This window comes from Ursus arctos, unplaced genomic scaffold (genome assembly GCF_023065955.2).
Source record: "Ursus arctos isolate Adak ecotype North America unplaced genomic scaffold, UrsArc2.0 scaffold_22, whole genome shotgun sequence".
In the NCBI taxonomy this organism is placed as follows: Eukaryota; Metazoa; Chordata; class Mammalia; order Carnivora; family Ursidae; genus Ursus; species Ursus arctos.
The window spans coordinates 54,970,780-54,985,690 of record NW_026622897.1 but is presented as its reverse complement, the minus strand read 5'-3'; the positions used below and the strand labels follow the sequence as shown (position 1 = coordinate 54,985,690).

Below are 14,911 nucleotides of genomic sequence, written 5' to 3'. Positions count from 1 at the left end.
TCCTAATGCCTTCCTAACAGGAACATATTCTCCTTGAGGTCTAGAAGTCTCCTTGAGGTCTAGAAAGATTTTCAGTCTTTCTAAAATGTCTATTTTCTACATCCCTTCAACATGTTGCATTGGGTAGATCTGCATACACAAGTGTGCACAGGTCATCCATGAACTGGTCCTAACCACAATTATTTTGCTTACTTCCTACCACATTTCCTCACAAAAAAACTCCACTCTAAACAAATCCAAGTGCCAAATTGTATCCTAGGTCTTCCTCCTTTGCAAATAACTTCTTTCTTTCCATCTCAATCTCTCTTTCTCTAGGTCAAGGAATATTACTCTAGGGTACATGAACTTCTGGACATTGTACACAAAAATGCGGGTTTTTTTTTTTTTTTTTGTGGGAGAGAGGGTTTCACACTTTCATACACAATCCTCAAAGGGTTCCTTGACCCCTCATCAAAATATTAAAATTCACTGTTGTAACGTTTTTTGCCTTGTCTGCTTAACCAAGTCTCTCTCTTTAAAACATCAGCTTATGGCCCCTGGACCAGTGAACCTTCCATTATCAGGAAAGACTTTTCAAGGCTCTGAACATATATATATCTGATTTATTATGTACCTTGTGAAAACTTTAAAATTAGTATCTTTATCATGGTATAATTCTTCTGTTAACTTTTCTTGATTATAAACTCTTCAGATAACAGGTTCAGTGTCTTTTTGTTATGTGTCCTATCTTGTACGAACCAGGTACTCAAAATAACACTCTGGACACAGATAAAGATGCTGAGTCATCTTCAAATTAACCAGTGTATGGAAACTGAATTCTGAAGGTATATATCATAGCTATGATGTTGTGGGAGCTGGGCAAAATGCCACAGTTAGCTGCCACCTCACCTCTGCTTTACGAATATTTTCTCTAGCTTCATCTATTTTCTGTTCCAGCTCTGCTCGGCTTTGCTCTGACACTGCAACTCCGTGACATTCCAGATCATCTAGAACCTATTAAAGAAAACAGGAAAATGATGACTGTTTTTTCTTTTTGTCTTTTTTTGCTTAATTGACTAGTTAGGTAATTTAATAGACTTCAGTGATGAGTGGCCACAATTCCTTTTTTAACCTTTAATTTTTTTCACTTATTGTTAAAAAAAAACCACTCTGGATACCATTATACAAAGTTGCAGAAGTAGTACGGAAAGCCCCCTACCCCTTCCCCCCATGGCAACAACTTATATAACTATACGATATAAAAATCAGGAAATTGACATTGGCACAATCTACAAACCTTATTTGGATTGCATGTTTTGAGATGCATACCTACAATTTCTAAAAAATTAAATGAATATAGGGGCGCCTGGGTGGCTGGTCGGTTAAGCACCTGCCTTTAGCTCAGGTCATGATCCCAGGGTCCTGGGATGGAGCCGCACATGGGCTCTTTGCTCAGCAGGGAGCCTGATTTCTCCCTCTCCCTTTGCCCCTCCTACTTTTCCTGCTCACTCTCTCTCTCAAATACATAAATACATAAAATCTTTTTAAAAATTACATGAATCTAAAGCACTGTTGTAAAACAACAACTAATAAAAAATGGCAAAAAGTCTCTATTTGCACATCCTATTATGCGTCCCCCCACCCCAAGATAATTACTGTCCCACCAATTTACATGTATTTTTCTGAACTATTTCTTACATATTTGTACACGCTTGCACAGTTTCGTTTAAAAAATAATAAAATGATGGGGTGCCTGGGTGGCACAGTCAGTTAGGCAGCCGACTCTTGGTTTTGGCTCAGGTCGTGACCTCAGGGTTGTGAGACTGAGCCCCGCCCTGAGGCTCCCTGCTCAGTCTGCTTGGGTTTCTCTTTCTGCCCCTCCCGCTGTGCTCTCTCTCTCTCTAAAAATAAATGAATAAATCTTTAAAAAAATGAGATCTATCATCCCCTGAACATGTCTGAGACCTTTTTATAATTGTACAAATAAATTGACTTCATTCTCTAATCCACAGATGCAAGAGTTTGGCTGTACCATTTTTATTTACTCTTATTCTACTGCTATTTGAGTTTTCAAATTTCCCAATATTATAAATAGTATCAAACAACCTAGTTAATGACTCTTTGAACACATATAAGAATATTTAAGATAAAAATATAGAATTGCACATTTTAATTTAAATAGACATTGCCAAGAGCACCTGGGTGGTGTAGTTGGTTAAGCATTCGACTTTTGGTTTCGGCTCAGCTCATGATCTCAGGGTTGTGAGATGGGGCCCCGGGTTGGGCTCCCCACTCAGCATGGAATCTGCTTGAGACCTTCTTTATCTTAGCCCCTCCCCACCCCGCCCACACTCTCTCATTCTCTAAAATAAATAAATCCTTAAGAAAAAATTTAAAAAATAGACATTGCCAAATTGACCCCCAAAAGTTGTACCTAGTCTTCTACTAGTGTGTGCGAGCATATTTTTCTGTGTCTCACAAACATTAGCTATTGTCAATCTTTAGCCTCTCTTCATTTTTCTAGTTTTTGTCCTTTATTATTTATTAAACATACTTTTCTCAATATGAGTCCTTTTTCTGTTATTTATGTTATAAATGTTTGCTCTCATTCTATTCCCTTACTCTTAACTTTTTAAAGTTCTTTTGTTTTATAAGCTGTATATAGTCTTAGATCAATTCACCTTACTGAACCATTGTTATGTCTATCTGAGTGCTGGGTCACATATTTTGGGGGGTACACAAGCATATCATCTAAACAATAACAGATGTACCTTTTCCTAATATTTGAACATTTTATATTCAAATGAAAATTATACCTGATGGTTGTCTTCATTTTCTATATCTGCCATAACAAATTACCACGAACTCAGTAGCTTTAAACAGTACAAATTTTTTTATCTCACAGTTCTGTAGGTCAGACATCTGGATGGGCTTGGCTGATTTTACTGCTCAGGCTCTAACAAGGCCAAAATCAAGTTGTTTTAGCTAGCTAAGCTGGCCCCTGGGGTAGAACCCACTTCCAAGCTCATTCAGGTTGTTGTCAGAATCTAGTTCCTAATAACTCTAGGACTGAGGTCCACACCCTAATCCTGGAACTGTTTATATGCAAAATATAATTTACAGATATATTAGAGTTATGGAACTTAAGATAGGGAGATTATCCTGGATTACTGAAGCAGCTCAATCTAATCAATATGACCCCTTATAAGCAGAGAACTTTCTCTCACTGGAAAGAGATGAGAGAGGCCAAAAAGGAAGTCAGGGAGATTCCAAGCATGGGAAGGATTCAATGCTTCACTGATGGCTCTGAGATGGAGGAGCCCATGTAAAAGGATCAGAGAGAGTAGCCTCTAGGAGATTAGGGCAGCCCCCAGCTGACAGGAAGGAAGCAGGGACCTAGGTCCTACAGTTATTAGGAACTAGATTCTGACAACAACCTGAAAGAGCTTGGAAGTAGATTCTACCCCAGGGGCCAGCTTAGCTAGCTAAAACAACTTGATTTCAGCCTTGTTAGAGCCTGAGCAGTAAAATCAGCCAAGCCCATCCAGATGTCTGACCTACAGAACTGTGAGATAAAAAAATTTGTACTGTTTTAAGCTACTGAGTTCATAGTAATTTGTTATGGCAGATATAGAAAACTGACACAACCATCAAATATAATGTTTGCTGTTAAGTTTTAGGAAGATAATCCTTGTTAGAATGAAACATTCTTTATCTTGCTGGCTGTGACTTTTATTTTTTAATCACTAAGAGATAATGAATTTTATCATATGATTTTTGATAATCATAGAATTTTTCATCTTTATTTGGTAAATGCACTTTATTATACTGATAAATTTTCTAGTGTTGAATCATCCTGGCACCCTAATTAGTCATGTGCTTAAAATATAACTGGATTCATTTTTAATAAAATTTATTTAGCATTTTATAAGTTTGTTACAACTTTGTTAAAAATCAATGGACTCTATATGTGTGTGCCTATTTCTAGACTCTTTTTTTTGTTCCATTCATCTGTAAGTCCATTCTTACACCAATACTACATCTTGATTTCTATAGCTTTATGTCTTGAAATGAGGTAGAGTAAGCCCTCCATTTTTTCTAAAGGTCTTATTTATTTGAGAGAGAGAATGAGAGAGAGCGCACAGCGGAGGGGGAGGGGCAGAGAGAGAAGAATAAGCGGACTCCCTGCTGAGCCAGGACCCTGGGATCATGACCTGAGCTGAAGGCAGACACTTAACTGACTGAGCTACCCAGGTGTCCCAGCCCTCCAATTTCTTTTAAAAAGACTTACTATTATTTTGAGAGAGAGAGAGAGAGTGAGCACATGCACATCAGGGGCAGGGCACACGAAGTGAGAGCAAGAGAGAATCCCAAGCAGGCTCCATGCTCAGCACAAAGCCCGAAGTTTAACTGACTGAGCCATCCAGGTATCCCAGCCCTCCAATTTTATTCTTTTTTTTTTTTTTTAAAGATTTTATTTATTTATTTGACAGAGACAGCCAGCGAGAGAGGGAACACAGCAGGAGGAGTGGGAGAGGAAGAAGCAGGCTCCCAGCGAGGAGCCCGATGTGGGACTCGATCCCGTTTCCGGGATCACGCCCTGAGCCTAAGGCAGACACTTTAACGACTGCGCTACCCAGGAGCCCCCCCCTCCAATTTTATTCTTATTTTTCAAAATTGCTTTAGCTATTCTAGATCATTTGCATGTCCATGTATGTTTTAGAGGCATTTTGTCAATTTCTATAAAAACTCCTACTAGATGTTTGGCATGGATTGCACTGAATAAATGGATTAGTTTAGAGATAACAGGTATTTTATAAATGGGTGAAACAGGTGATGGGGATTAAGAGTACACTTACCATGATAAGCAATAAGTAATGTATAGAATTGTTGAATCACTATATTGTGATTCAATCCGAAACTAATATAACATTGTATATCAACTACACTGGAATTAAAATAAAAAACCCCCCTTCAGTTCTCCATGTTAAAAAAATAAAAATAAAATAAAAATATAAACTTCTATTCCATTGGTCTACATGTCTGTCATGACAATACTACAATGTTTTGAATACTGTAGCTTTGCAATAAGTTTTAAAGTCAGAAAGTATGAGTCCTTCAACTTTGTTCTTTTTCAAGGCTGTTTTGGCTAGCCAGGGTTCCTGGAGATTCCATATGCATTTTAGGATGGGTTTTTCTATTTCTGCAAAAAAATATTTTGGGATTTTGATAAGGATGGCACTGAATTTGTAAATCATTTTGGCTGGTACTGCCATCTTAATATTATCTTCCATTCCATAAACACAGGATGTCTTTCCATTTATTTATATCTTATTTAATTCCTTTCATCAGTGTCTTATAGTTTTTAGTGTACAAATCATTTGCCTCCTTGGTTAAGTCTATTCCTAATTATTTTATTCTTTTTGATGGTATTGTAAATGGAACTGTTTTCTTAATTTCCTTTTTGCATTGTACATTGTTAGTGTATAAAATGCAATTGATTAGGGGTGCTTGGGTGGCTCAGCTGATTAAGTGTCTGCCTTTGGCTTGGGTCATGATCCCAGGGTCCTGGGATTGAGCCCCACATTGGGCTCCCTGCTCAGCGGGGAGCCTGTTCCTCTCTCTCCTCCATGCTCGTGTGCTCTCTCTCGCTATTTGTCGCTATCTCTGTCTCTCAAATAAATAAAAATCTTTCTTTTCAATTTGGATGCCTTTTAATTCTTTTTCTTGCCTAAATGCTGTGGCTAGAAATTCTAGTATTATAATGAATAGAAAGTGGCAAAAGGCAGCATCTTTGCCTTGTTTCTGATCCTAGAAGAAATATTTTGAGTCTTATATCATTATCACTGCTTTTTAAACAAATTGATTATGAAATTGACTCTTCTCTCTTTCTGTCTCCAAATAAGTGTCTTTCTTGTTAGATCACATATTATTCCACACAGATTAATGATGTTCTGTTCATTTTTAAAAAGTCTTTTATTTCTCTCTTTCAGTTTGGACAGTTTCTATTGCTATTTATACTTTTAAGCTCATTGTTCTTTTTTTGATGCCATCCAATCTATTGAATTTTTCAATTCAAATATTGTATTTTCAGCTCTCTAAGTTCCACTTGGTTCTTTTGTATATTTTCCTTTTCTTTCTTCAATATGTTCATGTTTGTTTTCTTTTAAATCCTTGAACGTATTTACTGTTCTAAAGTCCTTATTTGCTAATTCCATCATCTTTGACATTTATGGGTCTGCTTTAATTGATTTTTCCTTTGGTCTTGGGTTATATTCTCTTGCTTCTTTTAATATTTAGCAAATCTGACTCTTGACATTGTGAATACTATGTTTTTCTAATGCAATTTTTTTTGAGAGGGAGGGGGAGGGGCTGAGGGACAGGGAGAGAGAAAGGAGAAGAAGAAAATCTTAAGCAAGCTCCACACCCAACATGCAGCCCAATGTGGGGCTTGATCTCATGACACTGAGATCATGACCTAAGTCAAAATCAAGAGTCATTTGATTTTGACTTAAGTCAAAATCAAAAACACTCAGGGATGCCTGGGTGGCTCAGTTGGTTAAGCATTTGCCTTTGGCTCAGGTCATGATCCCGCATCAGGCTCCTTGCTCAGTGGGGAGCCTGCTTCTCCCTCTGTCTGCCGTTCCCCCTGCTTGTGCGCTTGGGCTTGTGCTCTCTCTTTCTGATAAATAAATAATATGACCTCTGGGAATTCTTCAGCTTATCTCCTCCGTCATTCTCTACTCCATATTGTGGAATTTCATCATATGCATGTGGGGTTTAGTATTCAGCAACAGAATGAAGGGGGACCTATGTCAATCTTTAGAATTCTTCCTCTGCATCTCCATACTGTCTGGTACTTTGCCTTGAAATTCATGCCACTTCAGCCACTCTGAACTCTGATCTCTGTCATCTCAACTCAGTGAGTCTGTGGTGCCCTGCTTAAGTTCTCCCTCCCTGCACTGCAATATAGAAAGTGCCTTTAGGCAGAAAACCTGAGAAGTCATATGGCTACTAATTTCATTGTTTTTTAAGTGTGATCCCATGGCAATTTATCATGGTAATTTATCATGGCCAAAAGCAGAACTGGTTTTAGGATTTAAAAAACCCTTAATTTTGTTGCTTAAATTATACCTTACTAGATTAAAGCCTATCGTAGGTCATGCTATTAAGAAATGGAAAAGTTGTTGAAATCTGCCTGTAAATCTCCTAGCAGAAAGACGCAATATGCCTTGACAACAGAGAGAGGAAGCAGACTTTTTAAAATACCTGAACAATTACTTTCAAATACAGTAAAGCATTTTAATGAAACAAAATCTCTTTATGTGTTTTACATTTTGAAGTATAAAGCTGCAGTAATTAATCTAACCACTATTTATTGGATAGATAGTAGACAGATAACTTATCTCTCTAGTTCACAAATTCTTTGAGATAAACTGTGTTAGAGGAACTGCACTCAAGAAGCCTTATCTGTCCGTGAAATCTCATTTACATGACCAGATTTCGAAATTTATACTGGAGTCTGACACCAGGTTTTGGGGGATTTGGGGTAAAGAGGGGAGTTTTATTTTGCATGCAAGAGGGGTATAAATTGTTATAACCAGAAGGCAGACTGTAGAAGACTGTATTTTTGAAAAAAGTTACTACAGTGTTTCCCACTCCACATGTTCTTCTAGAACCTTGCTATCTCCCTACCAAGAAATGGAGTTTATGTTCACTCTCCCTGAACCTGGACAACAGGCCTTTGTGACTGCCTCAGTTAACAAAAATATGACACAAGTAATATCATGTTATTTCTGAGGCTAGGCCAGAAAAAATAACATAGCTCCTACTTGGCTCATTCTTGGGACTCAGCCCCTTGGGGCCCTGCGCTACCATGTAAGAAGTACAGCTAAGCTGAAGCCACTGTGCTGGAGACCATACGGAGAGACCACAGAGAGACTGAGATGCATGAGGAGCTCCAGCTGTTCTAGTTCCCAGTGGTTCGAGTCTGCCTGTTCCAAGAACCAGACATTTCAGTGGGGAAGTCTGTGAGGTGACTCTAGCACCAGTCACTATCTGACTGTAACCACATGGGAGACTCCCAAGAAGTGACACGCTAAGTCCATCCAATCTCCAGGGTGCTAAGAGGCAATTAAAAATGCTCTTTTTTGTGGCATTAAGTTTGAGGTGTTTTGTTTTGCAGCATTAGATTAGTGGAACATTGAACTCAGGGTCCCTATGAGACAGTAAAAAGAAGTCAAAGCAGGCAAGAGGATATGTGTTTACACAGAAGAAAGGCCCAATGTTGGCGATATTAATTTATGATTTTTGGTAAGTGAAACGATGGCACTGGTTGAGAGTGCCTATAATGAGAATAAAGAATAAGGAAAGATAGGGGCGCCCGGGTGGCACAGCGGTTAAGCGTCTGCCTTCGGCTCAGGGCGTGATCCTGGCGTTATGGGATCGAGCCCCACATCAGGCTCCTCTGCTATGAGCCTGCTTCTTCCTCTCCCACTCCCCCTGCTTGTGTTCCCTCTCTCGCTGGCTGTCTCTGTCTCTGTCAAATAAATAAAAATAAAATCTTTAAAAAATAAAAAAAAAATAAAAAAAGAATAAGGAAAGATAGCCTAGTAGAGAACTCTAAAGAATTTAAATATTTAAATATGAGGTGGAGAAAGAAGAACCTATCAAAGAATACAGGAATGGCCAGAGAGGATGAAGGAAAACCAGGACAATGTTAAGTCATGGATAACTAGAAAAGAGAGTGTTTCAACACAAAGGGAGCTGTCAATTGTGAAACTGCCAAGAGGTTTTGAGAAACAAAAGTGTCCATTTTGGATTTAGCGACATAGACACCACTCCTGATTTTGGCAAGTGTAGTCTGTATGAAGTGTGAGGGAAGGGAACATAGGAAAAGTCCAAATACTACGGGCTAAAAAATAAGTGTGAGATTAGGAAATACAGACATTAAATATTAACAATTCTTTTAATAAGTTGGATGTGAAGGTAAAGAAAAGGTTATAAATAAATGGAAATTAGAAAAAATTTATGATAACTTGTGCTTAGAGTTTAGTCTTGAAGATACATTTTCTGGTGTTTAATTTTACTTTTTAAAATTTTAATTTAATTTTATTTAGCTCTTTTTTGTTAAGTAAACTCTATGGTCAATATGGGCCTTGAACTCACGACCCTGAAATCAAGGGTCTCATGCTCTACTGACTGAGCCAGCCAGGTGCCCCCTGAAGATACACGTTCATGGAATCTACAATTAAGTCTTCAAAAAATTTGTCTAGGGCATTAAAGGCTTAATTCAACACAGGCATGTCTCCTCTACTACCTGAAAGACGGTAATACACTATCACTGGCTTTTCTTAGGAAATTTTATGGCAAACAGATAAATTACTGTGTTGCTGCTTGAAGGGCTTAAGGAATTTCCAAGCTAAGTAGATAGGTGAGAGCATACTGCTGAGTGGTTGAAATTACAGAAAAAACATAAAGGATATTTTTCACATTAATAAAACTCAACTCCTTACATTGGTTTGACATTTGACTTAAGCTAAATGTAGCCTAAGACTCTCTATTACACTTACCCGTTGTTGGTGAACAATGTTTTTGTGCTCACGTGCCACACGTGTGGCCCATTTTCGAGCCTCCTTGTTTAGACTGTGCTCCTCTGTGGTCCCAGTTTCTGATTCTAACTGTCGGCTCTACAACATAAGAGAGGACAGAGACCAAACATTGTTATGCTTACTGAAATCACTACTGTTTGTAGGTGGGACAGAGCGCCTTCACAGCACTCAAAACAAGCCAGGCTCCACTACTGTGGGAAGCAGTGTCTCATGTCAGAACATTAGCAGGACGGTACGAAACCATAAAAGGCCACAGGTTTTTTTCAATGTACACTGCTTAATATTAGAGCTACATCTCTAATACTGTGGACTGATCCATTCTGCGTGTGAAAAAAGCTGGCTAAACAAAGAAAAAAAAAGTATTCATGCCAACCTACTATGACACTAAAATAGTTACAGGGGTAAAATGGAAACAACTCAATCGTTTCAATGGGATTTAAAAAAAGAATTAATGGAGAGAAGTGAAGAGAACAAAACAATACAATAACAGCAACACAACCTGTCTGTCCATAAAGATATTGGGTTTAATTTAGTTTCAGGTCCATCACCAATTCACCAAAAACCTTCAAACTAGGTTTTGCCCTTCCTCTGGACTTTAATATTGTACGAAAGAGAGGGGTGCTTGATTAAATGATCAGTAAGGGTTTCTTCTGGCCCTAAAATATCATTATTCTGTTTCACAAAGAACAACCTGCAAAATCTAAATTAGCAATATTAATAGTTAACCCCTACTGTACAAAATACTCTAAAAGTGCTTCACATAATTTTTATAACAACCTTATGAGATGAGTTATACAACCATCTTACAGAAAAGGAAACTGAGGCTCAGAGAGGTAAAATTTCTAGTGTCTACCAGATATTAAATGTTACAACTTTAAGTTATACAAGTCTGATGCCAGAATCAGAGCTCTTAACCACTATTTTAATTTTCTCTAAACTCTTAAGAACCCATGAAAAAAGAATCTAGTAATTGGGAAAGCAAACAATTTCTTAAATATGAATTATCCCAAGAAGATTTTAATACAAAAAAGAAGCAAAATTTTACAATGGAAAGATCTTAGAAAACTGACTTTTGCAAGGCCACACAACTCAAAATTGGTAAAGTAGAATTTGACTGGATTAAAAACTTAATACTTCTGTTTGGGGGATTATAGGCAAGGTTCAAAAACTTTTACTCTATGCAGACATTTCAGCTGAAGCTAGATTATATAATGATAAACACATTGAAATAGAGCAAAAGAATCAAAATCAAAATCTAACCAATTTCACAATTATATTTTATTATTCTGATCCATTCTTTGGGCTATTAGGAATCTGGGAACCATCTCTATTATTATATTTTGCTCTGTCAAAGGATCTAGGCATATAAATTGTAATGCATTCTCAGAAGTCGGGTTTAAAATGTTAAACACTGGATACAGATTGCAAATGCAATCCACATTAACCAGAGGAATCTAATGTATGAATGAAATGCCAGAAACATGTATTCTGAAGAGCCCGGACATAGGTTTTTAAGTCAGGCAGACTGAGTTTTAATCCTCTCTATGTCCTTTATTATCTTTATGATCTTGGGCATGTTATTAATCTGAGTCTTAGTTACATCTGAAAATTGGTGAAAATGCCTATGTCATAAGGGTTAAGATAAAATGAGCTTATATTATTAACATTCTCTTATAGTACCTATATAATTAAGTATCCAATAAATGGTAATTGTTAATGCTAAACACCCAGCTGAAAATTACTTGAAACAAAATCTTGTTATTATTAATAAAATTTCAAATAATTCCTAGGTTCTTGCTAGCCCAAAGAATGCATCAGAAACAAGACTGAAGATATGTTGAAAGATCAAGGCAGATCTCAAACAGAATGAACTTATTGGGAACAGAATATATGAGAAAAGAGACAACTGATGGAGAAATTTTATTTTTATCACTGAGCAACATTTTAGGAACAGGTAAGTGGATTTAAATGTGTACTGGCTGCAGATAGGTCCCAGCCCTACTTGCTCACACATCCTCTCTACCTTTTTACTGAATATTTCCTGTGCTTAAGAGCTGGGGAGGTGAAGATAGGGCCTTTACCCCTTTCTCTTTGGGTTTACTATTCCTCAGATGGGAGTGTCCAACGACCAGGACAGACAACAAATGCCACTGATTGGGAGATAGGATTTTGTGATTCAAATTCGAGTTAATTACTTTTTTTCCCATGAATTCTAAAATCAAGCCATAGAAAGACATGTAGAAGCTACCTATAACTCGGGGTCTAGACAAATGAGAATTTCATGCAAGGCAAATACAGCCCAGGTGTTAATACACAGAGTAATGTCTAATGCCACCTCTACCATCCAAGATTGATACAAATCAGGATCTAGTGTAGATAAGACGGTGGTGTTAGCAGTGGTTGATTCTACCAAAGGAACTGCTAGTGACTGCTTCTTTCTGAAATGTCAGCTAATTTAATCCTTAGTTCACTCTTTTAATGTTTTTCCTTTACTTCTTAAAAATGTATTTGAAACATAAGAGAATAATAACATATATAAGCTATTAAGCACAAAACTTAAAGCACATTGTTATCTGTGAAGCAGAATATGAGAATTTAAAAACTAAAAATTCACTTATTGAACTTGATTATTTTTAAGAGAGACATGTAATAATATCGCAAATTCTCAGAATAGTGGCACAAGAATAATTCAAATAAATTACAAACTGAAGAGAAATGCTATAAAAGGACTGTCCTATCAACTTTTAAGTATAGGATAGGTAGTTTTTCATTTGTCATTTGTCAGCTTGGGTATTTGTTAAGTCAGGTCAACTAAATGTGATTCTTGAGATCTTTGGAAATGTTAGATTTTAGAAATCGTACAAGTTTTAGTAAAAAAAAATTACAGAAGCATATGGGTCTTTTCCTGGAAAATAAATATAAATCTGAACACAAACCTATGCTGTTCCCTCTGGATAAAATAACTTCCTTATCGTTTTTTGTATTGTTCTTCAAATCTCAGTTCACACATGTGGGGGAAGGGGTAGAGGGAGAGAATCTTCAAGTAGACTCCCCGCTGAGCACAGAGCCCAACACTGCTGGATCCCACAACCCATGAGATCAGGACTTGAGATGAAACCTAGAGTCAGATGCTTAACTGACTGAGCCACCCAAGCACCCCTTCAGTGGTTACCTTTGAACAGTGACAGTTCAGGTGAAAACTTTTTACTTCATGCTTTTTTATAATTAGAGAACTATAGAGCTTTATTTTTTTCTAAAAGGGTGCCATCGATTGCATATTTAAGCTCTGTGCTAACTGCTTTACATAATTTAGTTCTCAAAATAATCCTAATAGAGATTCTCAATTTATAGGTATGGAATTCTAGGCTTAGAAAGGGTGGGTGTCTTTTCTAAAGCCAGTAAGTGGTGAATTTAGAGCTTGTATTGAGATCTCTTTGACTTCAGATTCCTTGCTACCTTATGACTGTACTAACTAATCGTTCTATTTAGTTAACGCCAATATTGACAAAATAGAGGCAGTAATATTGAAGAACACATTACTAAAATGCAAATTTCCTTTGAATGAAACTTTGGCTAGGCCATTTACTTAGAGGTAAGACAGCTTTTGATTTCATTTTGTTTCTAGAAAAACAAAAGCGAAACTGTTTCATATGAGTTTAAGAAGGCCTTCAGAGCCTAGCAATGTTAAATTTTTTAAAGTTCCCAATTTTTAATACTTTATTTAAATATTAGCCTTTTCAAATTTATAGTTATTAAATGATTTTAAAGAACTACACAACAGAAATTAACATTCTACTAGTCTTGATATATTAGTCTTTAAATCATCTTAACTATTTTGTCCTTAGTTACCCTCTCAAGATATGATTTCAGTTCACTTTAGCATTAACATAAGGGCATAGAAGGTTCAGACAGGTATCTGAGCATACGCCCAGAAGGGCAAAGTGAGTAGGGGATAGAAAAGCTGATTTCACACAAGAAACACTGTCATTATTTTTCAAGTCTGTTACCAAAATATAACCATTTGAAAGACAGAAAAAGAGATGGTCATATATGATGAATGAAAACCACAAACAGAGCAAAATACTAGCATTTCAACCTAATTTCAAAAGATAATGTTCGGGTTGTCAAGCCAATGTCATATGCCAGGAACAATCTAGTTATTAACCCTCATTCAAGGGATTTGTACTACTTGTAGTTTTCAGCTTATTGGTATATATTTATTGTGTTAAATATTTAATCCACTTTAGTTTTTATGAAATTTAATAATATACTGTTAATTATTTCAAGAAAGTTAATTTTTACGTGTCCTGAAAAGGGCTTCTTGAAGTAAAAAGCATCTGGATCTGTGTAGGTTATTATATTCCTAATACTCATGTTTATATAGATTCACGATCCTATAATTTTGAAATTCACAATGCTCTGAAAATCGCAGGTGTTTTAGGTAAGTTTGGAGCCACAGCTCATTTGTGGCAAAATTTGACTTCAACCAAAGAAACGTTATTTATAGTTTTTATTTATTTAACTTAGTATGACTATTCAAATGTTTTACTGCAAAAATACTATGCTTGATCATGAGGTCCTTCTCCTTGCTTAGGGTGTTATACAATATATGGCATATGGATCACCCTTCTAAAACCTGGATAATTCTGTTATTTTATTTTTTAAATGTTTTATTTTTAAGTAATCTCTACACCAAACATGGGGCTCAAACTCACAACCCCAAGATCAAGAGTCCCACGTTCTACCAATTGAGCCAGCCAGGTGCCCCTAAAAATCCAGGATATCTATGTTATTTTATTTATTTATTCATTTTAAAGATTTTATTTTTTAAAACATATGGAACACTTCACAAATTTGTGTGTCATCCTTGCAGAGGGGCCATGCTAAACTTCTCTGTTATCATTCGAATTTTAGTTATGTGCTGCCAAAGCGATCACTGAAAAATTTTAAATTTTGAAACACATGTGACCTGAAGACTTCCAATGAGAGACTGTGGACCTCTGAGTTACATATTTGAAATATATTACACAACTTGGGAAGGAGTGGAGCCGTGCTCCTCATGAGTCATAACTTATTCTGACTACACCTGGATAGTAGCACTTTTGCTTAGACGAGATGCAGGAACCCATAACCAGGTGGAATGTGCATAGTCTCTCAGGGAAGCAAACAGGGGCCATTAGATACCGAAGGTAAATCTAAGAGAAAAACATGTCCTTCAGTAATGCCATGAAAACAAGACAAAAAAACAACAAAAACCCTTGTGTCTGACACCCTCTAGCTATATGCAGAGGCATGACTGGTTGGAACAGCCATATGAGGAA

The 14,911-nt window shown here is 36.8% G+C and overlaps 1 protein-coding gene and 1 non-coding gene across 4 annotated transcripts in view; both read right to left on the bottom strand.

The window, feature by feature from the left end:
* FCHSD2 (FCH and double SH3 domains 2) overlaps positions 1 to 14,911 on the bottom strand; it is a 266,732-nt gene that overhangs the window by 35,754 nt on the left and 216,067 nt on the right. For all 3 annotated transcript variants that reach the window (XM_026518037.4, XM_057317025.1, XM_026518038.4), the window contains exons 11-12: positions 9,552 to 9,668; positions 889 to 993 (exon numbers count right to left, since the gene is read on the bottom strand). In XM_026518037.4, coding sequence (XP_026373822.1) covers positions 889 to 993; positions 9,552 to 9,668 — 222 coding nt within the window. The remainder of the gene's footprint in view (positions 1 to 888; positions 994 to 9,551; positions 9,669 to 14,911) is intronic.
* LOC113269538 (U6 spliceosomal RNA) lies at positions 14,421 to 14,527 on the bottom strand. Its single transcript, XR_003321471.1, has one exon. It is a non-coding gene; the product is annotated as a U6 spliceosomal RNA (small nuclear RNA).